Source organism: Aotus nancymaae, unplaced genomic scaffold (assembly GCF_030222135.1).
Source record: "Aotus nancymaae isolate 86718 unplaced genomic scaffold, 86718_ANA_hifiasm-v0.15.2.pri h1tg000007l, whole genome shotgun sequence".
Classification (NCBI taxonomy): domain Eukaryota; kingdom Metazoa; phylum Chordata; class Mammalia; order Primates; family Aotidae; genus Aotus; species Aotus nancymaae.
Window position 1 is genome coordinate 61,438,667 of NW_026988418.1, and position 27,915 is coordinate 61,466,581.

Here is a 27,915-nt window from a genome sequence, read left to right on the forward strand (position 1 = left end):
ATTCATGCAAAATGGTTGTTAGCTCTAGAAGCTTGATTATATTCAGTTTCAGTGTCTTTGGAAGAATACTTCTGAAGTGAGCTATACATTTTTGATGAATCATAGGCTCATTGGCTAACAAGGTAGAAAAACAAAGTTCCTGAGGCTCCATTCATTTTTCAGATAATTTTTTATTTGGTGATTGTAGGTTAAGATTGATTGATTTAAAAAATTATATAAAGCCAAAAAGGGTGTTGACTTTTGACTTTTAATTCATAGAGTTCTCTGCTTTTTTGTATACTTTCTTATCACAGAACTACATCAAGATTGTTCTTCTCCCCCACCTCCTCTCCCAGAAAGAACTCTAGAGTCCTTCATTCTTGCCGATGAAGATTGTAAGTGGTAGTACTTTCTCTAAAAAAAATCATAAACAAGGCCGGGCGCGGTGGCTCACACCTGTAATCCCAGCACTTTGGGAGGCTGAGGCGAGTGGATCACGAGGTCAAGAGATCGAGACCATCCTGGTCAACATGGTGAAACCCCGTCTCTACTAAAAATACAAAAAATTAGCTGGGCATGGTGGCGCGTGCCTGTAATCCCAGCTACTCAGGAGGCTGAGGCAGGAGAATTGCCTGAACCCAGGAGGCAGAGGTTGCGGTGAGCCGAGATTGCGCCATTGCACTCCAGCCTGGGTAACAAGAGCGAAACTCCGTCTCAAAAAAAAAAAAAAATCATAAACAATACATTTTAAAAACCCATAATATATAGTCAAAATAATGCCTAAAAGAGCCAAGCTAACAATTTCTTATATGTAACATGAAGGCTTAAGAAGGTATGTAATGAAACACATTTTTCTCCTTTTTTTTTTCTTAAGGTATGCAGGCCCAATCTATAGAAACATATTCTACTAGCTGTCCTGACACCATGGAAAATTCAGCATCTTCAAAACAGACACTGAAGACTCCTGGAAAAAGTTTCACAAGGAGTAAGGTAAAGAAGATAAGAGTTTTGGGAAACATGCCAGGGGGTTTCCCTTACTGAAAGTTTCCCCCCTCCCCAGCATTAAGATGGAAAATTAGATTAAATATCTTTACTAAAACTAATTGTCGATATTATAACAATCAAAATTAATAGAAGGAAACCAAAAAGAAGAAAAAATACAACTTAAAGATTCATTTGTCAGAGAGAGAGGACCAGAAAAAACACCTATTGGGTACTATGCTTATTACCCGGGTGATGAAATTATCTGAACAGCAAACCCTTGTGACATGCAGTTTACCTATATAACAAACCAGGACATATACTCCTGAACCTAAACTCCTGAACCTAAAATAAAAATTAAAAACTAAAACTAAATGAAGAAAAAAAGAATCAATTACTCCCTAAGGTTGATTTATAAATGTAAAAGATGCCCAATGAAACTACCAACTTGTTTATTTCTGGAACTAGACAAACTGGTTTCAAAGTTCATATGGGAGTAGAGGGAAGCAAAAGTCGTCAGAAATCTGCAAATAAGTAATAAATACAAATAAAAATAGATAAATGTCTAAAATAATTTTTAAAATAAAAATGAATAAATAGAAACCAATGAAAGAGAGTCACCTTAGGAAATATTCAAATATGGTAAAGCCTCAATTAAAATGGCATGATAGGCCAGGCACTGTGGTTCATGTCTGTAATCCCAGCCTTTGGGAGGCCAAGGCAGGTGGATCACTTGAGCTCAGAATTCAGGACCAGCCTGGGCAACATGGCAAAACCCCATCTCTACCAAAATACAGAAAATTAGCTGGGCATGTTGGTGTGTGCCTGTGGTCCCAGCTACTCAGGAGGCTGAGATGGGAGGATTGCTTGAGCCTGGAAGGTGGAGGCTGCAGAGATCACACCACTGCAATCCAGCCTGGGTGACAGAGTGAGACCTCATCTCAAAAAAAAAAAAAATTAAAAAAAAATATAGGCCGGGTGCAGTGGCTCACGCCTGTAATCCCAGCACTTTGGGAGGCCGAGGTGGGTGGATCACGAGGTCAAGAGATCGAGACCATCCTGGTCAACATGGTGAAACCCCGTCTCTACTAAAAATACAAAAAATTAGCTGGGCATGGTGGCGCGTGCCTGTAATCCCAGCTACTCAGGAGGCTGAGGCAGGAGAATTGCCTGAACCCAGGAGGCGGAGGTTGCGGTGAGTCGAGATCGCGCGCCATTGCACTCCAGCCTAGGTAACAAGAGCGAAACTCCGTCTCAAAAAAAAAAAAAAAGAAAAGATAAATTAGAGACTCCAGCATAAACATGAGAGAAGTATGGCTAACAGTATGGAAGGAGGCCTTAGCAAATTTAATATAGAATATTACTGGCTAAAATTCTTGGCTAGAATTGAAATGGCTGTGTATCATGGATACATTCAGAAGCCATTTTGGGTTCTGAAATGGTCCTAATAAAGGAGAGAAGTAGGAATTTCATCCCCTCTACCCCCTGAGTTTCCTTCTTCCTTAACTTTTTTTTTTTAGACAGGGTCTTGCTCTGTTGCCCAGGCTAGAGTGTAGTGGCATAAATATGGTTGACTGCAGTCTTGGCCTCCTGGGCTCAAGTGATCCTCCTGCATCAGCCTTCCAAGTGGCTGGGAACACAGGTCTGCACCATCATGCCTACCTTTTTAAAATTTTTGGTAGAGATAGAGTCTCACCATGTTGCCCAGTCTGGTCTTGAACCCTGGGACTCAAGGGAAACTCCTACCTGAGCCTCCCAAAGTGCTAGAATTACAAGCATGAGCCACCTTGCCAGCACCCCCTATCCCTGTCAATAGTCTGACAGCATAATTTAAAAAAAATCTATTAATCTTTTTAAAAAGACATGTTCTCACTCTGTCGCCCAGGCTGGAACACAGTGGTGAGATCACAGCTCGTTGCAGCCTTGAACTCCTGGGATCAACCAGATCTCCTGCCTCAGCTTCCCCAGTAGCTGCCACCACATTCAGCTAATTTTTTTTTCCACTTTTTATAGAGATGGGGGTCTTGCTATGTTGCCCAAGATGGTCCTAAACTCCTGAGCTCAAATAGTGCTCCTGCCTTAGCATCCCAAAGTATTGGGATTACAGGTGTGAGCTACTGTGCTCAGCCTCTGATAATATTATTTCAAAAATATGTAATGTGATACTTGCATGGGTGATATAAATAGCAAGATAAAATCAAGTGGAGATTTTGCACTGAATTAAAAATGGCAAGATGGAAAAATAACTATGTACATTTTCATGGCTTTTTTTAAGGAAATTAATTCCTTTCACTCAAGTCTATATTTCTACTTGATTAAAGTATTTCAAATTTCACAGGAAAAAAACTAACATTTTTCCCTTTCTTCACTTTTGTAGAGTTTGAAAATTTTACGAAACATGAAAAAGAGTAAGTTGGTACTTATGTTTAAAAATATTGTTTTCTCAATTTTCTAATTTTTCTTTAAATAACCAACCAATACTTAGAAAAGGTTAACAATATTATTCCTAAACAGAGCCTCCCTAGGGTCCTATGAATCAGAACAATCAGCCCTAGGCCTTTTTTTTTTTTGCTAGGCTTCACAGTGCTAATATTGGGCAGGGAGTAGGCAAGGAGAATTCTGTTTAATACATAAGAATAATAATTAGTACAATGTTTGTCATTTAAAATTTTTTAAATATCTTTTTAAAATTTGTTTTTAATAGTACAGACAGGGTTTCACCGTATTGCCCAGCTTAGTCTCAAATTCCTGGGCTCAAGTGATCCTCCCGCCTCGGCCTCCCAAAGTGCTGGGATTATAGGCATAAGCCACTGCACCCGGCCAATGTTTGGCACTTTCTACCCCTTTTAAGATGCTGTCATCCAATTGTGTTATTTAAAATTTCCAGGAGTCTCACCTCAGTTGTATTTTTTGAAAATAGTCACAGCAAAGCATATTGTGAAACAAATATGTTAACTTCATGAAATAAGCAAAGCATTGATATATTTCCATTTTTACCAAGTATTAGCAATAAAAGTCTGTTGCTTACTATTTTTATTACATTGTAATGAAAATAAATTCCATTGAATCCTGAAACTCTGGGAAATTATCTTAGAAATCTTATTTACAAATATAAAATTTAAAAACCATGGTGATATACTTAAAAATTTTTTTTGAGCCGTTTGGTTAATCACTGAATGAGGAGAGACAGAAAGCACTGAGAAAATCTGATTTAAGGTATAGTGTAAGAAAGAAGGTTTCCTTTTGGGTTTTCATTCTGTCTGCCTACCCAAAAGCTCCAGGTTCTTGAGCTAGTTTGCTATCATTGCCATCATAGCTGATCTCTGACATGAACCGATTTCTTACTTATGATGGCTGAAGTACAGTCGGAAAATATACCTTTTCTCCTACAGACAGTCAAAAGAGAATTCAAACATTTCAAAAGGAAATTATGGTAGGAAACAGGGGAAAGAAAATAGCCAAGTACAAAGAACTGAGTGACTTAAACAGTCAACCAAAGATTGGTTTGATCAGCCTAACTCAGAAAACAGTTTTCTTTCCCCAGCTCCAACCCTGCCTAGAGTATCAAGCAAAGAAACAGAAACTTCAGGTATATTTAGGTTGGCACAGCTTTTAAGATATGGTGGAACTTTCGGAGATTAAGTCTTATTTCTAAGAAAGAGCTCTCAGTTCATTCTCTGGATCTGGGCTGTGCTGTATTTTTCAGTTACCTTGGTCCTCTGGTCTTTTGCCCTTAAATGAAGAACAACATTTGGCCCCCAAAATTGAAGCTTGTACTTCATATGTGTCCTCGGCCCCTTCCAGATGGTTCATGATTCTGGAATTCCACGTGTTCTTCCTGTAGCCTGGATCTCCCACTGGACTGTAAAGCTGGTCCTACTTTTAATGAAATTAGGATTCTTCATCTGTTATTTTAAGCTAGTATCTAGGCCTAGTGTCATTCATTTATTCATTCAATGAATATTTGTTGAGTGTCTACTGTGTTCCAGGCATTCTGTAAGGCACTTACACTCTGTTCACTGTAAGATGGTGAACAGAACAGATATGGGCTCTGCCTCTGTGGAACTTAAGTTTGTTGAAGGATTCCAATATTAAACAAATTCACAAATACATACATATAACACGATAATGCTATGAAGGAAAACAAAAGGGTAACTATGAGAGGATAACAAAGGGAATCCACTTTAGAATGAGTAGTCCAAGAAACCCTTTTTAAGGAAGTGACATTTAACCTGAAACATGAAGGAGTAGTCAGCCAGCCAAAGGGTCCAGAGAAGAGTATTTCAGATAGAGGGAAAAAAAATATCTGAGGTATAAGAATTTGGTTTATTGTAGAAATTCAAAAGGAAGCCATCTTAGCTACAGAGTAGTAGGTAAGGAGGATACAGGAGTAAGGCAAGGCTGGAAAGATCAGGGAGGAGTAGTTAGATTCTTATGGGTCATGCATGCTAAGTAGTTTAGTTTATTCTAAGTGTAATGGGAAGCCATAATAGGGTTTCATGCAGAGATGTTATATGCTTTGTTTTCTATTTATTTTTAAACATGTTTCACAGAAAAGTATAAAACGATCATGCTAGCTGCTATATAAAGAATGAATTATAGAATGACAAGAGTGGAAGCTGTCAACTGTGATGCCTGATACCAACTTTTGGTGGAAAACTTTAATTGCTCAGAAATCCTTTAGTTGCAAGTCACAGAAAACCTAACTTAAGCTGAATTAAGCAGAAAAGGGGAATATACTGGCTTGTAACAATGGTCCAAATGACGTAATCAGAGCCTAATGTCTCATTTAATGTCTCTCAGCTTAGTCTCACTCTGTGTTAGCTCATTCATAGGCAGGCTTTTATCATATGAGTTCAGGCTTATGAGTGGAAAAAAAAATAACTATTTCTTGGTTTTCAAGCCACACTGTGATGATGACTAGTGCCAACTAGTCATCTTGGCTTGGTTCGTTTGCCCATCCCTGAACCAATTATTGCCAGTATAGTCAATGTTCTGATTAGGCAGGATAGTGACAGTGTCATACCCTAATATTTAACACTTGTTACATGTGGACACTGTCCAATCAGGAATGAGGTCAAACCTATACATCTGGTGTGACCATGCCAATACACCAACTGAAAATCAGCCCTAGTTGTAGGTCATTTCCTTAATCTAAAGGTACAATCAGCTCCACTGGAAGCATGGAAACTGAAAACTGTGGAGGAGTAGTTTCCTAAAGAAAAATTCAAGTTCTATTATCAGAAGAGGGAATGAAGGTTGGACAGGTAGCATAAAAATATCCATGATGAGCCAAAATACAAAATAGCAGTTTCCTCTGATATATATATGTGGAATCTGTGCCTCCTCTGTAAAAAACCAATATTCTCCTTTGGGACATTTGTTTTCTTTCTGAAGGATATATATAACTTTGAGCTCCTATGCAGTTTAGAGATTACTGGTAACTCCTGAACTTCCTCACCTTTACTCACTTTATATTCACGTCTCTATCTTCAGTGCCTAGACCAATGCTTAGTACATAGTAAGTATTTAAATATGAATAGTATTTTATTATTTTATACTTATACTTTATATTAAGAATTTAATATATTAAGTATAATAATTATACTTACTATAGTAATATAGTAGGTATAAAATAAATATGTATTTTAAATGGATCTGATTGAAATTCAATATGTATTCCAGTGATTCATACTCAGGTACCTCCTGGAAAGTGAAGGTGTTTCTAGAATCCTAGTATTAGGTATACATGTGCAAACACACATATGCAGTTCTCACAGTGCATTTTGAAAATGCTGAAAACAACAACAAAAATACTTACCAATATCTTCCCACTTATATGCTATTTGTTAGAAAGTTTATACAAACCTAAATTATCTTTTTCCATTGCTAAGATAGAGCATGTGTAAAATGTGGACAAACTTTTTAAGGGACAGTTTTCAAAACTGCAGACACTGATACATGAATATATCAATGTATATATATGACCTATAAGTAACTTATAAATTAACTTATACCTCTAAGTAACTAAAATAGCAAAACAAAGCAGCATAACAATGCTTTTAGGAGATTATAGGCTTAAATGATATAATTATTATTAAATATTATTATTATGTTTTTTTAGACAGGGCCTCGCTCTGTCACCCAGTCTGGAGTGCAGTGGTGCAATCTGGGCTCACCACATCCTCTTCCTCCCAGGTTTGAGCAATTCTTGTGCCTCAGCCTCCCAAGTAGCTGGGATTACAGACCTGCAACACCATGCCTGGCTAATTTTTTTGTATTTTTAGTAGAGACGGGGTTTCATCATGTTGGCAAGGGTGGTCTCGAACTCCTGGCCTCAAGTGATCTGCCCGCCTCAGCCTCCCAAAAGTGCTGAAATTACAGGCATGAGTCACCATGCCAGGTTATGGGGGTCTGTATTAGAATCACCTATGATTAGAGAAAAATCAGGCTGGAAAGTAGAATTAAAAAAAAGAGATTCCAGGGTAGGGGATTAAACAAAAAAAATAATAGACTTGTCATGAATGAAATATTGTGGAGAACAAATGATGTAAAAATGTACTTACTAAGAGTGGTCAGAGGAAAAAATAATGTGAAATCCAAAGCCAAAGTGTGAATTTCAAGCTGATTCATGATATATTGGATCTTATTTCTTTGGCAAATTTCTTTAGTGTTGGGCTTTACTATACATTCTGTTTGCAAAGAAAAGACATCTTTTAAGAAAAAAACACAAACACAAATGAGAATATTATAGTAGTGTCAACTCATTTGTAAGCACCTATATTTTGTTGACATTTGACAGTGATATGTTTATTTGGGATTATTAATTACTCTCAACAATTATGTGTGATCTGATCAACTGTCATCTGAGTTTGTCTTTAAGTCTTTCCCTTATGTTTTTTCTTTTGATTCTAGGTATCTGTAATTCTTGCCCACCAAACAAGCCTGCAGAATCTGTTCAGTCAAATAACTCCAGCTCGTTTCTGAATTTTGGTATGTGTGTTATTTTACGGAAGAGTTAAAAAATTACCTAAATTACTCACTTACAGTATAACAGATTCAACTTTAAATATGATTTTAGGTTGCACGTATAGTTCCTTATGTTTATATTCTTTTCCATGCAACTTATCTTTTTATTTTTAACCTTAACTACCTCTTAATATGTCACACAGAATTATCTAGTATATGTGAAAAATAAAGCTAGGTAACCAAATTATTGTGTTGGCATGTAGTAAATAAATATGACTAGCCCAATGAAGAAATTGAGATGCCATGATATTCCAGTTCATATCTAAAACAAATTTATAAAAAACATACAAGTATGATAAAAAGAACAGCAGTTGCCACTGTCTAATCTTATATAACTAATTTAACAGTAGGAAATGAAGCACAATTCTGACAGTTTTAAGGTTTGTTTACCCAATTGCTCCTAAGTATATGCTATAAACTTAAAATGATAATTTTATATTATTCTAAGCATTCTATTATTCTATGTGATACATATTTATGATACTATTTAAAGTAGTATCATGTATAATTTTTTGTAAGCAGAATAGCAATTAGTGGTAGGCTATTACTACTAAAAATTGTTATTAACCAAAACCACCCTGAAAGAGTGTGAAGCCTCTAGGAGTCCCTGAATCACACTTTGAGAACTGCCGCTTAATGGTGTTGTCTTTACTTATAAGATCAAATTGGGTTGCTGCCATCTCCAGACTGTAGGTGGCAAGAAAACAGGAAAAAGTGGAGGTGTGGCTTCCTCTTCTTACTCTTCTGGTCTTCAAAAGTACTGGCCTGGAAATGGCCAGATCATATCAGCTCATATTCTCTTGATGAGAACTTAGACATGTGCTATAATTAAATTGCAAAAGAGATTAGGAAATGTAATATTGCTGGGCAAATAAAATTGCCTACATACAATTCTATTTGAGGAAGAAGCAAAGAAAGATATTGGTGGACAAGTAGTAATCTCTGCCACACTTAAGTTAGAATCCCTATGTCATCTTCATAAAATGTTTAACTAAAATCTCTGGATCTGCCTTTTTTGCCACAAAATTTTGTTTGGATTTCATTAACTTTAAGGTTTAACAAGCTATAATTTAGGCCGGACGTGGTGGCTCACACCTGTAATCCCAGCACTTTGGGAGGCTGAGGGAGGTGGATTACGAGGTCAGGAGATTGAGATCATCCTGGTCAACATGGTGAAACCCTGTCTCTACTCAAAATGCGGCTGGGTGCAGTGGCTCACGCCTGTAATCCTAACACTTTGGGAGGCTGAGGCAGAAGGATCACCTGAGGTTGGGAGTTTGAGACCAGCCTGACCAACATGGAGAAACCTTGTCTCTACTAAAAATATAAAATTAGCTGGGTGTGGTGGCACATGCCTGTAATCCCAGCTACTCAGGAGGCTGAGGAAGGAGAATCACTTGAATTAGGGAGTTGGTGGTTGCAGTGAGCTGAGATCGCACCACTGCCCTCCAGCCTGGCGACAGAGTGAGATTGCATCTCAAAAAAAAAATTTATAATTTTAAAAATGTATAATTTATATAAAATCATTTAGCTAAAACATTTCATAGAATATTGTTTAAACTATGAAAAAAGCAAGCCAGGCATGGTGGCTCATGCCTGTAATCCCAGCACTTTGGGAGGTTGAAGTGGGAGGATCCTGTGAGCCCAGGAGTTGAAGACCAGTCTGGGCAACATAACGAGACCATCTCATTTAAAAAAAAGAAAAGGAAAAAGCTCCTAACTTTTCCTGGAACACAAATTTTCTCTGCTTCCTTCTTTACTCTAAATCAGTGATACAACTTGAGTAACTCTAGACCTACCTAGCTTAACAACAGTCTATATAATCTAATACGAGGATAAAATATTAGAGAGCTGCCTCCATGTTGCTTCCTCTCAAATATGCCTAAATTTGAATATTTTACCTACTTAAAAAGCAACACTTTCAATGCCTGTAATTCCAGCACTTTGGGAGGCTTAGGAGGGAGGACTGCTTGGGGCCAGGAGTTTAAGACTAGCCTAAGCAACACAGTGAGACTATGTCTCTACAATTTTTTTTTTTAAACTAGCCAGGCATGGTGGCATGAACCTGTAGTCCCAGCTACTCAGGTGGCTTAGGTGGGAGGATCACTTGAGCCCGGGAGGTTGAGGCTGCAGTGAGCTGTGATCACGCCACTGCACTCTAGCCTGGGTGACAGTGCAAGACCCTATCTTGGGAAAAAACCCCAAAAAATCAGGCAACATCAATTTAAGGGCATGTTTCTCAAAAAAGTAGTTAAATCTGAATAAAAAATTTGGGGTTCAAGTTTATTTCCTCTGAATTGGCTCCCATGTCAAAAAAAAGGTAGCTTGAAACTGTTTTAAATTGTTGATCTGTGAAAGAGACTGAATATAGGTATTCCTAAAATTTTAGGTACTCGGTACTAACATACGTCCTTATCTCTATTCCTAATTCACTTGGGTTACAATCAAGTGATCTGTACTGACAGGATGATTCTGACTATTGTGTGTGAAACTATTTAACCAGAAGTATTCCTTCCATCTTCTTTCTTACCACTCAGAAAAGTAAAATGTACATGAACTAGGCTGTGTGTCCCCTCCACCAATTTTTTTTTAATCACCACCATTAACAAATTTGAATGTGCCTTTGTTCCCCTTCCCTACTCTCCTTCTCTTCCATTTCTGGCATAGTTTTCTAGATTGATTTTTTTTTATGAGACTGAGTCTTGCTCTGTTGCCCAGACTGGAGTGCAGTGGTGCAATCTCAGCTCGCTGCAACCTTGGCCTCCCAGGTGCAAGCAATTCTCCTGCCTCAGCTTCCTGAGTAACTGGGATTACAGGTGCCTGCCATCGTGCCCAGCTAATTTTCGTATTTTTAGTAGAGACGGGGTTTCACCATGTTGGCCAGGCTGGTCTCCAACTCCTGATCTTAGGTAATCAACCCACCTCGGCCTCCCAAAGTTCTGGGATTACAGGTGTGAGCCACTGTGCCTGGCTTCTAGGTTGAAATTTAAGCAACATTTGAGTAGTTACTATGTGAATTCTTGGCCTCAAGCTATCCTCCAAACTTACCTCCAAAAGTGCTGGGATTATAGGTGTGAACCACCATGACTGGCCTGAGCAACATTTGAGTACTTACTATGTGCCAGGCATTGTGCTGGATGCTGGTTTTTTTTTTGTTCTTTTTATTTTTGTTTCCTCTATTGCCTTGACCTCCCTAGGCTTAAATGATCCACCTACCTCAGCCTCCTGAGTATCTGAGACCCGAGATGCAAGCCACCACATCCAGCTAATTTTTTTGTATTTTTTTGTAGAGACAGGGTTTCACTAATTTGCCCAGGCTGGTCTTGAACTCCTGGGCTCAAGCAATTCCTCCTACATAGGCCTCCAAATGCTGGGATTACAGGCCACTGCACCCCACCCCAATCGCTTTTTACACAAATATCTCATTTGATCCTTACATCAATTTTGTAAGATAATACAATTTGTATGATGATGAAATTAAAGTTTTAGGAATATCTTTGAGTTTTCCATTTTATTATTCCCCTGCATTTCAAACCTTTCATTTCTCACTTTAAACCCCTAAAGTTGCTAAGTGTAAGATAACTTAAAAATACACTGCCATTAGGCCTGGCATGGTGGCTAACACCTATAATCCCAGCACTTTGGGAGGCCAAGACAGGTGGATCACTTGAGGTCAGGAGTTTGAGACCAGCCTGGCCAACAGGGTGAAACCCCATCTCTACTAAAAATACAAAAATTAGCTGGGCATGGTGGCTGGTGCCGGTAATCCCAGCTAATCGAAAGGCTGAGGCAGGAGAATCACTTGAACTCGGGAGGCGGAGGTTGCAGTGAGCCAAGATTGCGCCACTGTACTCCAGCCTGGGAGACAGAGCGAGACTCCGTCTCAAACAAAAAACAAACAAAAAGACACTGCCATTAAAGAAAAGTCATAAAAGTCATATGTTGCTAAAGTGATAACCAACATCATCAAACTGCACATCTTTTGAAAGCATCCAAAAATAGCCTTAAGTAGTTGTGAAAATTTCCTCATCTTCCCCTCTTTGGGGTGGGGTAGGGGGAACAAGTTTGAAGAATAAAGATAAATAATAATGACACCTACTTAGTTTTTCAGGATTATTTTTTCTAAGCTTTTCAAACATAATCTCTTAGTAAACTGAAGGATTTCTGGATCAACATAGAGGTATAACTGGATGTAATACAATAATGTTATAAGTAACGGTGCTATATCTTTGTGAAATTAAAATTTCCCAGCTTTGTTTGATGGTTAGGAGTGGATGACAAAAAGTCATAGATAAATGATATTATATACTAAATTATCAAAAGCTATATATAACCAGTGTTCTTCATCCTATTATTACCATTAATAAATTTGTAAGTGCTTGTCAAATTTAAAGTGTTATTAGTATTCTGTTATCATTTAAACTTTAGATTACTATAATGCCTTAACAATCTATTACTAAATTGGTCAAGATACTGCCTAACCTTTAAAAAAAGTTCACATATTTGCATATAATATACTCTAAAAGCCAAGTATTCATTTCTATATTTAAAACATCTTTCTTTTCATTCAACTTTATTTTTGTTTCCAGGTTTTGCAAACCGTTTTTCAAAACCCAAAGGACCAAGGAATCCACCACCAACTTGGAATATTTAATACAACTCCAGATTTATAAGAATATGGGCTGCAATACATGTGCGAATAAAACTACTAGAATACTGCTAGTTAAAATAAATGCTCTATATGCATAATACCAAATATAAAGAGATGCTAATGTGTTAATAGCTTTTAAAAGAAAAGCAAAATGCAAGTAAGTGCCAGTTTTGCATTTTCATGTTACTTACATTGAGTTGAAAACTGCAAATAAGTTTGTCACTTGAGCTTATGTAGAGAATGCTGTATGAGAAACACTTTTAGAATGGATTTATTTTTCATTTTTGTAAGTTATTTTTATCTTACTTTTTTACATAAACAGAAACTTCAAAAGGTTTGTAAGATTTGGATCTCAACTAATTTCTCCATTGCCAGAATTTACTATAAAAAGTTATTTAAAAAACTTACCTTGTGGGTTGTAATACAAACTGCTCTTGACAATGACTATTCCCTGGGAGTTATTTTTGCCTAAATGTAGTATACCTTATAAATCTTCCCAAATGTTGTGGAAAACTGGAATATTAAGAAAATGAGAAATTATATTTATGAGAATAAACTGTGCAAATAATGACAATTATTTGAATATAACAACAAGGCATTCAACTACATTCTTGATAAGTTTTAACCAAAGTCATTAAATTGCCAATTCTAGAAAAGTAATCAATGAAATATAATAGCTATCTTTTGGTAGCAAGACGTAAATTGCACATGTTTATACAGGATCTTTAGATCATGTGCAATTTCTATCCAGCCAATCAAAAATACTAGTTTAAAATAAATTTCTATATGAATATGGATCTCCCATAAGAAAATCTATTTCAACTCTAATTTTATGTAGCAAATACATTGGCAGGTAATTGTTTTTTAAAAAGAATCTACCTGACTTTCCCTAATGCATTAAAAATCTTATTTAAAGAACTTAATTTATAACTTTTAGAAACATGTAGTATTGCTTAAACATCATTTGTTTGTATTTTTCATTCGGAAGTCCAATAGGGCAAATTGAATGAGATATTATTGTCTGTCTGTTGTAGTACAATGTATCCAATAGATGCTCAATAAACTTTTTTGTTTTTAAACTGACTTCATTTCAGTGTTTAGGTAATAGTTCTCCAGAAACTAGTGATATCAAACCAGTTATTTTATCTGCTGAGTATATCACTATAATCAATTACTTCCAAATGTCTTTATCAAGAAACAAATACATTAAAAGAATTCTAGGTAAAGCTGGGCGCCATGAGTGCACCTGTAGGCCCAGCTACTCATTCTTTGAGTCCAGGAGTTGGAGGCCAGCCTGGTCAACAGAGCAAGACCTTGTATTTCCCTTTTTTTAAGAGTCAGGGTCTGGATCTGTCACCCAGGCCAGAGTGCAGTGGCACGACCACTCCTCCCCCTCGGCTTCCCAAGTAGCTGGGACTACAGGCGTGTGCCCGGATAATTTAAAAAATATTTTTGAGGGACAAGGGCTCACTATGTTACCTATGCTGATCTCGAACTCCTGGTCTCAAGCAATCCTCCCACCTCGGCCTCCTAAAGCTAGGGGATTACCGGCGGAAGCCACAGCACCCCGCCCCACCCATCTCTAAATAAATACATAAAAGAAACCCAGGTAAAAGCTAAAGCGAGGATGAAATTCTAAACGAATTTCTGAGCAATAACTATATCGTAGTGAACAGTGACGATTTTCGGTGTGTTCTCTGGTAGGCACACTTTTCAAATTCATGCAATCTATATCCTTAAGATTTGAAAAAAAATCTTATTAAAATCTTAAACATGGTTTCCATCTACAATTTTTCGTAACTTACGGATATATTCAAAATAAATGCTGGACCTTTCCTGGCATTAGAGGGGATATGGCTCGACGGTGAGGAGGGGCCGCACTCACCAGGACCCCAAGCAGTTCTCACACCTGACTTCTTAGGCCTGTAGTTGTAACTGTAGCAATGCCCCAGATGCTTGAAAACATTTCTGAATTGCGGCCCTACCTTATTTTTACAGCAAAACCACCCTTACTTTACATATTACTAAATCCTCTTTTCACCTTCATCTCCCATCAAAGTTAAAAGGATGGAGATTCTTTTACCTCACAAAGGTTATGAAAGGAATGTTAAATTTAAAAGTCACTGTGGAGACCACCTCCACTGTGTAAAATGAGGCAGGGTCACAGGAAGATGATAATGGGAACACGTCACCAGACTCTGAAAGCCATTAACATTGTTTCGGCGGTTAGGGCGGTTGGCGGCAAATCACCGCCCAGCAGCTGTTGCGTCGCAGCCAGAAGCGTGACTTCGCGCACGCTCCCTTTCCGCTTCTCCACTCAGAGCCGGGGACGCGGCGCGGGGCGCGGCGGAACTACAGTTCCCATGACGCTTTGCGCGGCCCAGGGTGCTTTTACAATAGAAGGTCGGTTGGAAGGGCCTGCGGAGAAAAGCTGGGAACGGCCGCTTCCGACATGTTCATCTCTGGACGAAGAGCGGCCGACAAGTGGAGGGCGGAGGAGAGACTCCAATGCCCAGCGGGCAGTGCGCGGGCGGCGCTTGCGCGATGCGCGGACGGGGGGGCGGTCGGGCCATTTAAATGTGTGTTTGTGGGTGAAATGGCTGCGCAGGTCGGAGCGGTGCGCGTAGTACGGGCGGTGGCGGCGCAGGAGGAGCCGGACAAAGAGGGGAAGGAGAAACCTCATGCTGGGGTCTCCCCGCGGGGAGTGAAGCGGCAGCGCCGATCTAGCAGTGGGGGGTCTCAGGAGAAGCGGGGGCGGCCGAGCCAGGAGCCCCCTCTCGCTCCCCCTCACCGCCGGCGTCGCAGCCGCCAACATCCTGGGCCGCTGCCGCCAACGAATGCAGCCCCAACTGTCCCAGGCCCTGTTGAGCCTCTTCTCCTGCCGCCTCCGCCGCCACCTTCGCTGGCACCCGCCGGGCCCGCTGTCGCTGCCCCTCTCCCGGCCCCAAGCACCTCGGCCCTCTTCACCTTCTCGCCTCTGACGGTGAGCGCGGCCGGGCCCAAGCATAAGGGCTACAAGGAGCGGCACAAGCACCATCACCACCGCGGCTCCGATGGTGACCCCAGCTCCTGCGGAACCGATCTCAAGCACAAGGACAAGCAGGAAAACGGCGAGAGGACTGGAGGGGTGCCTCTGATCAAAGCCCCCAAGAGAGGTGAGAGCAGGCAAACTGCCCGGCTTGGGTTCTAGGTCTCTCTCAGTTCCGATATCCCGCATCTTAGGATTGAAACACGCCAAACCCCTGCTTACCTCCTGCTGCTCTACTTCTCTGAGCCCACTAGGGTGGACCCTGGATTTCAGATCGTTGACACAGTTTGATCTAACTACTTGAGGCTTCTCGCTCCGAGGCCGAGCTGTCAGTTACTAACCCCTTTAGCAGTCCCCCGGAGCCTCTCACCATTTGTTTTCAAATTCTGCAAGGTTTCTGCGCCGCCTTAGATTAGTAGGTGCGGTACTAAAAACTGTCTTTCCAAAGTAAAAGCATGTTGCTAAAATCCCTTCTCCTTCTTTTGCTTGCTGGAAAGCTTTAGTATCTGCTCTCCCTTACTCCAGAATAGTCACGGGTATGATTCCAGTCTTTCAGGAGGGAATTCATATAAAGGTTACACGACTCAATGGTTGACTTAGCTTCTGCAAGGTGAAATACCAAACGCAGTTTATCTTGGTTCTTTTTAATCTAGAGGTAAAAATCATTTTAAAGTTTTCGTATTAGCTATTTCAATTCTTAGAATAGGCATGGGGAAGGTTTTCTGTACCCTTTGATACGAGGAAATAGGACCAACAGTGCATCTGAAAAGTGGGTGTGCAGTAAGAGTCCGAAATTCCAGTTGCATTTTATTCTGTCCAGCACAATTTGTGAATCTGTTAATTCCAATAGCCCTCAAGAATATTAAACTAGAAAATGTAAGAGTATCCAATTAAGTGTGGGTTCTAGAAAAATTAGATTGGCCAAAATTGGCGTCTTCCTGTTCCCAAGTACCTGTAGAATTTATTTTATTTGTTGAAGAAATTTGATGCTATTATTATGCCATATGTTTGTACTTTGTATATTATTTTATATAATTTGCTAGTTGTTTTCCCTCAGGAAGACTTAAAATACTTCTTTGTTTCTTAGTACTGGACCAGTTGGGTTATTACATGTTAATGAACCAGTCTTTCCTTGCATTCCTTCCACATATTTGGTCTTAACTTAAGGCTAATTTGTGTGTGTGTGTGTGTGTGTGTGTGTGTGTGTGTGTGGTGCTGTTTCCAAATAGTATAGTTCATTGCAAATAATTGCTTAATAAGTATTGACTAGCATTAAATTTTTATTCATTTGGTGGCATCCAAATCTTGTCCTTGGGAATAGAACTTGTGGCAAAATGACAGGATTGCCAGTTTCCACCACCAGTATGCAATGATCTTTCTTTTTATTTTTATTCCCTGCTTTCTCACTGTGTGTGTGTGTTTTAACTGTACAGAACTAGAGGGAATCAGTGATCATATGGCTTAAATTTGTATTGTAGAAAAGGAAACTGAGGCCCAAAGTAGTAAAGAGGCCTGTTTAATCATTGTTAAATTAGCACCAAATGCAAAAAAAATTAAGTTAAAAAAAAAAAAAAGAATTATTGGCATAATGAGTAGAACTCAGACTCCTGAATCTGGCTTCAAGCTTCATCTCCAGGCTTCATGATGTTGCTTTCTCTTCCTGCTATTCATTTTTTCCACTCCTTTGTTTACCTTTTCCCTCTGCTTTGACATTACAGTGGCTTTAGATCATCAAGGATCTCTGACCTAGCCCAGTTTTATGGGGGGATAGAGGCAATAACATGTGTAATAATTTACAATGTGCTTCTCTGAAGATGGTACAGGTCCCATGTTCTTTAAAAAAACAAGCTTCTGACCCAGTACTGACTGACAGAACTTTCTCAGATGATGGAAATTTTCTGTATTTGTGCTGACCAATATGGTAGCCATATGTGGTTCCTGAGCAGACTTGAAATGTGACATGATTGAGGAACTGAAATTTTGATTTTATTTAATTCTAATTAATGTATAATTAGTCACATATGGCTAGTGGCTACCACATTGGACAACGCCACTCTAAATATTTGTAGTTTGCCAATATGTAAAGAAGAGAAGTGGGTTAAGATAAATCCATTTAAACATTTTAACTTTTGGCCGAAAGATTCTTGGATTATATACCCAAACTAGATTTTTGGGGAAAAAGAATTTTTTTGGTCAAATACATTTGAGAAAAACTGTATACTCTAGCCTTTTACATATGTAACATGAACTAGCATTTTAAAAGCTTCAAAAACCCTACAGAAAATAAATTGGTTTAACTTTGCTTAATCCAGGCTTTTGCACGTAGTTTGATACCTTTTTTATCCTCTGAACATCTTTATTGTTACAGTGGTATGCAAGAGGCATGCCTCTGGTATTAATGTGAGTTTAAATCACGGCTCTAACACTGTGTGACCCTGTACAAATTACTTTAACCTCTTTCAACCACACTTTTGCTACCTGTAAAATGAGGTTGTGGAATTTCATTTATAAGGTTGTTATATGGATTAAACAGGGCATTGTGTGAAAGTACTTACAACAGTGTCTGGCTCATTGTAGGCACTTAGTTTAAACCAGCATTTATTGTTTTATTATGCTTGGTCCTTGAAACAACTCTTAAGATTAATAAGGAGAGTGGGCAGATTCTTGTTACTTACAAAGCTATATACTTCCTTAGCTTATTCTCAGATTTCTGAAAACTATTTTAACTGTGCTAGGGTAATTAATGATTCATAGGAAATTGCAAACATAGTAGAGTCCTTACCTTTTACCAGTTTCCTTCAGTGGTTACATGTTACATAACTATTGTATAATAACAACACCAGGAAATTGACATTGGTACAATGTATATGTAGTTTTGTGCCATTTTATCATATGTGGATTAGTGTAACCACCTTTGCAATCCACATAAAGAATTATTCCACCACCACAAATTATAGCCTTAGTCACTCCCTCTGTTTCTCTACCATCCCTGTCCCCTGGCAACCACTAATCTGTTTTTCATCTCTGTAATTTTGTCATTTTGAGATTGTTATATACATGGAATTATACAGTATGCGATCTTTGGAGATTGCCCTTTTTCACTCAGTATGATGTCCCTGAGATCCATCCCTCTATTACATTGCTTAATAGTGTTCCATGATCTGGAAGTACTGTGGTTCACCTATTAAATCATTCCCCTATAGAAAGAACATTTTGGTTATTTCTGGTTTTGGCCTTTTATAGATAAAGCTTCTATAAACATTGATGTTTAGGTTTTTGTGTGCATGCAACTTTTCATTTCTTTGGTCGTATGGTAAGCCACATCCATGGATTCAGCCAACCTGGAATTGAAAATATAAAAAAAAAATTGTACTGCACTTGTATGGACTTTTTTCTTGTTACTGTTCCCTAAACAATACAGTATAACAACTATTTATATAGCATTTACATTGTATTAGGTATAAAAATCATCTGGAGATGATTTAAAGTATAGGAGAGGATGTGCATAGGTTATAAGCAATTAGTATGGCATTTTGTATCAGGGAGTTGATCATCCTTGGATTTTAGTGTCCTGGGAGGCTCTGGAACCAATCCTCCATAGATATCAAGAATGACTGTGTATGTTTATTTTGTTTGTTTGTTTGTTTTTAAAGATATTGCTAAAATATTTTCTGGAGTATCTGTACCATTTTACATTCCTGTCAGCAATATAAGAGAAATCTGGTTTCTCCACCTTCTTGCCAGTATCTGGTATTGTCACTATTTTTATTTTAGCTATTTTAATAGATGAGTAGTGATATATCATCATGATCTTAATTTATGTTTCCCAAATGGCTAGTGATTTTACACATCTTTTCATATCATCATTTGCCATCTATATATCCTGGTCAGCAAAATGTCTCTTTATACCTTTTGCCTATTTTCTAGTTGAATTGTGTGTGTGTGTGTGTGTGTGTGTGTGTGTGCGCGTGTGTGTGCGTGTTTTAAGATGGAGTTTCGCTCTTGTTGTCCAGGCTGGAGTGCAATGTTGAGATCTCAGCTCATTGCAACCTCCACCTCTGGGGTTCAAGCAATTCTCCTGCCTCTGACTCCCGAGTCGCTGAGATTACAGGTGCCTGCCACCACATCCAGCTAATTTTTTGTATTTTTAGTAGAGACAGGGTCTCACTATGTTAACCAGGCAAGTCTTGAACTCCTGACCTCAGGCGATCTACCTGCCTTGGCCTCCCAGAGTGCTGAGATTACAGGCATGAGTCACTGTGCCTGGCCCTTGAATTGTATGTTTTTTATTGTTGAGTTTTGATAATTTTTTATAGATCACAGGTACAGCTTCTTTGTATGGTTTGCATGTATTTTCTCCCAGTCTGTTGCTTGTCTTTTCATCTTTTTTGTTTGTTTGCGTGGTTTTTTTGTTTGTTTGTTTGTTTTTTTGTGTGTGTGATGGATTCTCACTTTGTTGACCAGGCTGGAGTGCAGGCTCACTGCAACCTCCACCTCCCGGGTTCAAGTGATTCTCCTGTCTCAGCCTCCCAAGTAGCTGGGATTGCAGGTGTTTGCCACCATGCCCGGCTAATTTTTATATTTTTAGTAGAGACAGGGTTTCGCCATGTTGGTCAGGCTGGTCTTGAACTCCTGACCTTAGGTGATCTGCCTGCCTTGGTCTCCCAAAGTGCTGGAATTACAGGTGTGGGCCACCACGCTCAGCCTGTTTGTTTTTGTTTTTTTCAGGAGGGTCTCACTCTGTTACCCAGGCTGGAGAGCACAGTAATGTGATCATGGCTCACTCTAGCCTCCACCTCTGGGGCTCAAGTGATCCTCTCACCTCAACCTCCTGAGTAGCTGAGACTACAAGTATGCATCACCATACCTGGCTAATTTTTCTTTTCTTTTTTTTCTTTCTTTTTTTTTTTTTTGACAAAGACAGGGTTTGGCCAGGCTGGTCTCAAACTCCTGGGCTCAAGTGAGCCTCCTGCCTTGGCCTACCATAGTGTTGGGATTACAGACAGGAGCCACTGTGCCTAGTCATTTCTATCTTCTCAGTGGGATACTTCACATAGCAAAAGTTTTAAATTTTGTTGATAGCCAATTTACTAAGTTTTTTTCTTTAATGGATCATATTTGACATCATATCTAACATACCAAGTCCTACATCCCAAAGGTTTTCTCCTAAAAGTTTTATAATTTTAACTTTTATATTTAAATCTGTCATCTATTTGAGTTAATTTTGTACAGGTTTGAGGTTTAGGTAACTTTTTTTATTCTTGCCTACTGATATCCATTTGCTCTAGCACCTTTTGTTGAAAAGGTTAATCTTCTTCCATTGAATTGCTTTTGTACTTTTTTTCAAAATGAGTACAACCTGTAATGTAACAATTTTTTTTTAAGACAAAGTCTCACTCTGTGGCCCAAGCTTGAGTTTAGTGGCACAATCTCAGCTCAGTGTAACCTCCACCTCCTGGGTTCACGAGATTCTCATGCCTCAGCCTCCCAGGTAGCTGGGATTATAGGCACCCACCATCACGCCCAGCTAATTTTGTATTTTTGGTAGAGATGGGGTTTCACCATGTTGGCCAGGCTGGTCTTGAACTCCTGACCTCAGGCAATCCGCCTGGCTCAGCCTCCCACAAGTTCTAGGATTATAGGTGTGAGCCACTGCACCCGCCCTAACAATGGTTTTTACAATTTAAAATAGTTGGAATGATCTTGTAGCACGTGGGAATCACATGAAATTTAAACTGTGTCCAGAAATAAAGAAAGCTTTATTAGAATATAGCTCTGTTCATTCATACATACTGTCTACGGTAGTTTTTGCCCTACAGTAGCAGAATAGAGTAGTTGGGACAGAGACCATAAGACCTGCAAAGCCTACTATTTGGCCTTTTACAGAAAAAGTTTATCACCCTTGAGTTCACTTAAGAGACATGTTCCTTCCTGCAGAGCAGTCCAGCAGTATTTAATCCAAATTAATTTGAGGCTAATTACAAATTATTACAATCTCAGACATTTGGAGTTGTTCATAAATAGTTGAAACAAAAATTTAATCTGTAATTGCTAGGGAAAACTTGTTCATCTGTAAAACAGAAAGCAAAATGATTTTCAGAGTGGTGACGTAAAATACTTAACGTTTTCTAGTTAGTGATAAAGCTGAATACGGAACTCATTTTTTTTCACTTATGGACCAGTTGACCTATCTTTCTGCTATGCACACTGGGGTTAATTATTTAACAAAGAGATATTTAAATGTTGTTTTTCTTTCATATAGGCAATAGTCTTGAGTCTAAACTGGTATGTCTTTTGAAAAAACCTATGTCCTTTGAAATCTTAGTTTTTTTCTCTCTCTCTCAGTGCTCATGAAAACATAGGACAAATATACTTCCTCAAAAAACCATCAAAAGAAGCAATGCTTCTTTTTAATTATTATTGGTTAGTAAATTCATGATTTTAATATTTTGTTAAAAAGAAAAGAAAGGAAAGACAGCCCCTGTAGGCTCTCTTCTCCAGTGTCATTATGTGACCGGATTGCTCGTATGTATACCCTTGTGAGTCATCTTTGCTTTCTCATTTTTTTTTTCACTTTTGACCACTTGCCTAGCTGCTATCACAGAGTTTAAATGTTCCTGAGCCAGACATTTAATGGAAATTTTCCCTCATGTCGAAAAGCAGGAATTTTAAGTCCAGAAACACTTGTTTTTGATGTCAGAAATGGAGAATTATTGGGATTATAAGGGAATTGAAATAAATAATCTTATTTATCAGAACAACAACTGTAGGGACTAATATTTTTCCCTACTCACCCAGAGAGAGGCAAAAACATATTTAAGGACATGAAAAATTTTGGAATGGACACTAAGTAAAATGTTTGTTTAAGTAGTACTCCCTTTCTTCCAAGCTACCGCAGGTCCATTGATTGTAACCAGATAATCTTAGTTGATCATCTAATGGGAGTGTTGCAGGGAGATGTCTGATAGTGGAGGCAGAAAGGAAGAGAGTGTAGTGTGCAGTATGTTGGAAGAGTTTGAGTTTTGTAGTCAGATAGATGAAAACTTTGAATCTTGGCTGTTGTCTACTAGCTTTGTGACCTAATATAAATTACATATCTTGTTTCAGGTTCTGTTTCTTTCTCTGTACTTCATTGGTTTGTTTGAGAATTAAAATGAGGTAACATTTGTGGTCCCTATTAGACACTTGGTAAATAAGTTTTCTTTCCTCTTCCAGAGATCTTTTTTATGTGTTTCTCTCAATAATCAAGATGATAAAAGACTTATTGTGTGTCAAATATTGTGATTATATTCGTTGCTCATTTAATCCTTAAAATAATTATGAGATAGACTCTAGTATTAATACCTTCCCCCTGCTTCCTGAGACAGGGTCTCACTCTGTCGCGCAGGCTGGAGTGTAGTGGAGTGATTATAGCTCACTGTCACTTGAACTTCCTAGGCCCAAGCAATCCTCCCACCTCAGCCTGTAGCTAAGCCTAGCTCCCTCCTGTAGCTAGGACTACAGACATGCACTTCCAAGCCCAGCTAATTTTTTTAATTTTTAATTTTCGTAAAGATGGGTCTTGCTGTATTGCCCAGGCTGGTCTTGGATTCCTGGACTCTAGCAATCTTCCTGCCTCAGTCTCCCAAAGTGCTGGAATTACATACATGAGCCACTGCACCTGGACTTAATAACATTTCAAGATGAGAAAATTGAGGTTTAAAGAGATTTATGAGCTTACCCAGAGACCTTAGTAAACAATAGAGCTGGGACATTGACCTAGGTCTATCTAACTGTGTAGCACTTGTTCTTATCTTAAATAGTACACTCTACTGCCTCTATAATTCAACTGTTTTTGGCGATAATTAGTAGTTAACATGTATTGAGTGTTTGTTCTGGTACTATTATAAATACTTACATGCATTTTTCATGCACCCTGCACACTAATTTTATGACGAGACAGTTTTTTCCTCCAGTTTTACCATTGAGAAGCAGTGCAAAGAAATTAACTTGCAAAAAGTTATGCTATCTCAGTCATTATTGTTGGGAATGCAAAATGATATAGCCACTTTGGAAGACTGTTTGGCAGCTTCTTAACAAAACTAAACATATTCTTAATGTATGATCCAGTAGTCATACTCTTTGATATTTACCCAGAGGAGCTGAAAATTTATGTCCTCACAAAAACCTGTGGATAGGTGTTTATAACAGATTTATTCGTAATTGCCAAAACTGGGAAGCAATCAAAATATCCTTCAGTAGGTAAATGGATAAACTGTGGTACATCCAGACGGTAGAATATTATTCAGTGCTAAAAAGAAAGGAACTATCAAGCCATAAAAAGACATGGAGGAACCTTAAATGCATATTACTAAGTGAAAGAAGCCATTCTGAAAAGGCAGCATATTGTATGATTCTAATTATATGACACTCTGGAAAAGCGAAACTATGGAGAAAGTTAAAAGATCAGTGGTTCCTAGGGTTTTGGAGAGGGACGCATGAATAGGCAGAGCACAGAGCATTTTATAGGACAGCAAAACTACTCTTTATACTATTTAATTAATGGTGAATACATGACATACATTTATCCAAACTCACAGAATATACAGCACCAAGAATGAACCTGAAAGTAAACCATGGACCGTGGGCGGATAATGATGTGTCAGTGTAGACACATCAGTTGTAACAAACATTATACTCTGGCTGGAGGTGATGATAATCGGGGAGACTATGCATTTGTGGGAGCCAGATGTGGTTATAGTTCTAGGAATCTGAAACTGCTCTTAAAAAAAATGGTAAAGGTTTAGGGGAAAAAATGTTATACTTCTAGAAAGTGATAGAACAGGGATTTAAACCTAGACAGTTCTCTTAAAACACCATAATATAGAGAGATAGTGGGTAAAGTAAGGCAGTGTTAAAAACATACAATGATTCACAAATGTTTGGTTTTCAAAATGAGTAGTGTTTTGTTTTTTCTTTTTAGTCAGGTATGTATATAGTACTGGAAGAACTCTCAAGAAGACCAAAAAAAGTTTATTTTCAGAAAACAACTTTAGCCCTTTAAAAAATCATGAATAATAAGATGAAAGCAATTACACTTGTTTTGCTTTTGTTCATCTACCATGATTTTTAGGAATTGAAGATACTACTTTTTTTTTCTAGTTCTAAGCCATAATTTGAGTGTAAGAGTTAATTACTGTTAAGACCTTAAGTTTTGTAGGCCAGGCATGGTGGCTCATGCCTATAATCCCAGTACTTTGGGAGGTTGAGGCAGATAGATCACTTGAGGTCAGGAGTTTGAGACCAGCCTGGCCAACACAGTGAAACCCTGTCTGTACCAAAAGATACAAGAATTAGCTGGGCATGGTGATGTGCGCCTGTAGTTACTTGGGAGGCTGATGGGAGAATGGCGTGAACTTGGGAGGCAGAGGTTGCAGTGAACCCAGACTGCAGCACTGCCCTCCAGCCTGGTCGAGAGTAAAACCCCATTAAAAAAAAAAAAAAAAAAAAAGAACTTAATACTGTGGAAAGCTATTTTTTTGTATCAGTGAAAACTTTCAAAGGTATGAAATTAGATGACAATAATTGATAATATTGGTAGTATTAGCACATATGAGGATCTTATGAGTAATGTCATATATTAATAATGACCTTTTTAAAGACAGCTAGCAATCTGGTTCTTAGGTGAATGTATATTCCTCTGTAGAATTATGTATTTCTCTTTATATTTAATCACACAGTTCGATATATGAGAGCTTTTATTAATCACAGTTATAGTGTAGGTTGGCTCTTTTTCTATAAAGAACTGCAGTCAATAAATTTTAGCTTTTACATTATGGGAAATACTAAAAATGTGCTGAATAGATTCTCTATTGGAAAGCTAAAACCAGATATAGAAAGGTTGTGAAGACTTTGGACATTGACTTTCAAATAATGTTTTGAATTCAAGGCAAGGCAATTATTATTTTTCTCATAAAACAACAGTGGCAAGCATTTGATAATAATCTTTAACAACTTGTGTATACATATGCCATTTTCAATTAGTTACCACCATAATAATTCAGTAATATATTTTGTTTATTCATGGAGATTTGTTAGCCAGTATGAAATGAGTAGTCTTAAATTTCTCTATAAACAAAGTCCAACTTTCTATATCTTATCCTAAGTTAGATAGATAAAAGTCAAAAGCTGAGTCTGGGCACAATGGCACATGCCTGTAATCCCAGCACTTTGGGAGGCTGAGGCAGGCGAATTGCTTGAGGTCAGGAGTTCGAGACCAGCCTGACCGACATGGTGAAACCCTGTCTCTACTAAAAATACAAAACATTAGCTGTGTGTAGTGGAGCACGCCTGTAGCCTTAGCTACTCTGGAGGGTGAGGCAGGAGACTTGCTGGAACCCAACCTGGGAGGCAGAGGCTGGAGTGAGCCAAGATCGCGCCACTGCACTCCAGCTTGGGTGACAGCGAGACTCCGTCTCAAAAAAAAAAAAAAAGTTGAGGCTGGGCGCGGTGGCTCATGCCTGTAATCCCAGCACTTTAGGAGGCTGAGGCGGGTGGATCACGAGGTCAAGAGATCAAGACCATCCTGGCCAACATGGTGAAACCCTGTCTCTACTAAAAATACAAAATTAGCCGGGCATTTGGCACGCGCCTGTAGTCCCAGCTACTCGGGAGGCTGAGACAGAAGAATCGCTTGAACCCAGGAGGCAGAGGTTGCAGTGAGCTGAGATTGCGCCACTGTGCTCCAGCCTGGCAACAGAGCAAGACTCTGTCTCAAAAGAAAAAAAAAAAAGTTGAAAAACAGGATTAGTGAGAAGATAGATTGAAATTTTTTTCATATTTAAAATTTTTATCATGTTGATTTATGAGATTACAATGTAGCGTTCTTTATACAGTGGTTTTTTTCCTTTCCCTTTTTCTTTCTTTTTTTTTTTGGTTCTTTTTTTTGTTTGAGATGGGCCATGTTGGACTAATAGAATGGTTTTCATGTAAGTGAATTTTGTGAAACTCATATAAGTGAAACCCACAGAGAGTTGGTCATATTAAAAATACCACTGGAAAACTGATAGTAATATAGAAAATGTGTTACAGTAAATGTGGTTTCTTCTTGGTGTTAATTTTAGTGGCAGATCTAGGTCGCAGTTCATTTTCTGCATACCAAATACCTCTTCTGAAGCTTAAAATAACAAGATCGGAGATATTTTCTTGTTTTCCTGTGAAATTGCTAAAATGTTAATAGCAGAGGGTAATTAGATGATGATGATGATTATTTTTTTTTGAGATGATTATTTTTAAATTGGTCTAACCTTTATATTTAATGGCATTAACATTTAGTTGCTTGGGAGAATTGCCGAAATTACTGATTTGATATTGGGGAAAGTATTTAGATTAACTTTATTTGGTAAGAAGTATAAATTATTATTACTCAGTGTTTAATTGTCAAATATTTAGTTGTATATAGAATAAAAGATGACTTTTTCTCTTGCCAGGTAACAGTATTCTGATTATATATAAATTTTGGTATTTGATCACAGTTTAATTACAAGTGATATTTGCAAATAAAGGGTTTTCATTTTATTATACTTAAAAAAAAGAAAATATGAAAGACAGTGGAAGTTATTTGGCATTCGTAAAGTCTTTGACTTGCTTTTTAAAGTATTTTCTTTAGACGGTTTCATAAACGTAATATCTGGTTGACTTGGAGTGACTTTATATAGAGTACTGGAACTGTCATTCGTTTACGTATTATATGAAGTAAATTCTTAGCTCTAAAATTTGTTGGACTTGTTTTTCTAGATGTAATAATAGGATTAATTGGAGTATTTGTCTTAACTCCAAATTACTTCAGTTATGTCAGAAAAAAACAATTGTTTGGTGGGTAAATTCTATACAGTAAATACTAGACCAAACTAGAAGGTTGGTCAGGACAGGACTGTACCTGGTATTTAATCCTGAAAGTTTCTTGCTAAGTATATTTTCCAACTAGTAAACAAAAGATGTCATTCTATCTTGGGTTTGTCAATCCATGAATCGTTTAAAAATTAAATAAGTTTTTAAATGATAAAAGTAATATGTTTATTGTAGAAAAATAGAAAATTCAGTTAAGCAGAAAAGAAGCTAGACATTTAGAATTCTACCACCAATAAATAACTACCATTTAGCTTGATATATATTTCTCCAGATAGTTTTCTTTTTTTTTTGAGACAGTCTCGCTCTGTCACCAGGTGCCAGGCTGTAGTGCAGTGGTGTGATCTCGGCTCACTGCCAC

General features: G+C 38.2%; 2 protein-coding genes and 1 long non-coding RNA gene across 5 annotated transcripts in view; 2 read left to right on the forward strand and 1 right to left on the reverse strand.

Annotated features, from left to right (window-relative positions):
- Positions 1–13,723, forward strand: part of PTPN22 (protein tyrosine phosphatase non-receptor type 22) — a 54,097-nt gene extending 40,374 nt beyond the window's left edge. For 2 of the 3 annotated variants that reach the window (XM_064372681.1, XM_064372682.1), the window contains exons 17-21: positions 294–374; positions 854–969; positions 3,338–3,368; positions 7,876–7,953; positions 12,579–13,723. In XM_064372681.1, coding sequence (XP_064228751.1) covers positions 294–374; positions 854–969; positions 3,338–3,368; positions 7,876–7,953; positions 12,579–12,643 — 371 coding nt within the window. In that variant the 3' untranslated portion in view covers positions 12,644–13,723. Of the gene's footprint in view, positions 1–293; positions 375–853; positions 970–3,337; positions 3,369–7,875; positions 7,954–12,578 lie in introns of those variants that run through there. The other variant, XM_064372683.1, reaches the window with a different exon arrangement.
- On the reverse strand, positions 7,183–14,854 carry LOC135273433 (uncharacterized). The gene is made up of 3 exons (XR_010341237.1): positions 14,724–14,854; positions 13,049–13,153; positions 7,183–8,811 (listed from the first exon to the last, which is right to left on the reverse strand). It is a non-coding gene; the product is annotated as an uncharacterized LOC135273433 (long non-coding RNA).
- A 176-nt stretch (positions 14,855–15,030) lies between these two features.
- The window catches only part of RSBN1 (round spermatid basic protein 1), a 55,665-nt gene continuing 42,780 nt past the window's right edge, over positions 15,031–27,915 (forward strand). Inside the window, exon 1 of the mRNA XM_012466616.2 lies at positions 15,031–15,795. Coding sequence (XP_012322039.1) covers positions 15,093–15,795 — 703 coding nt within the window. The 5' untranslated portion in view covers positions 15,031–15,092. The remainder of the gene's footprint in view (positions 15,796–27,915) is intronic.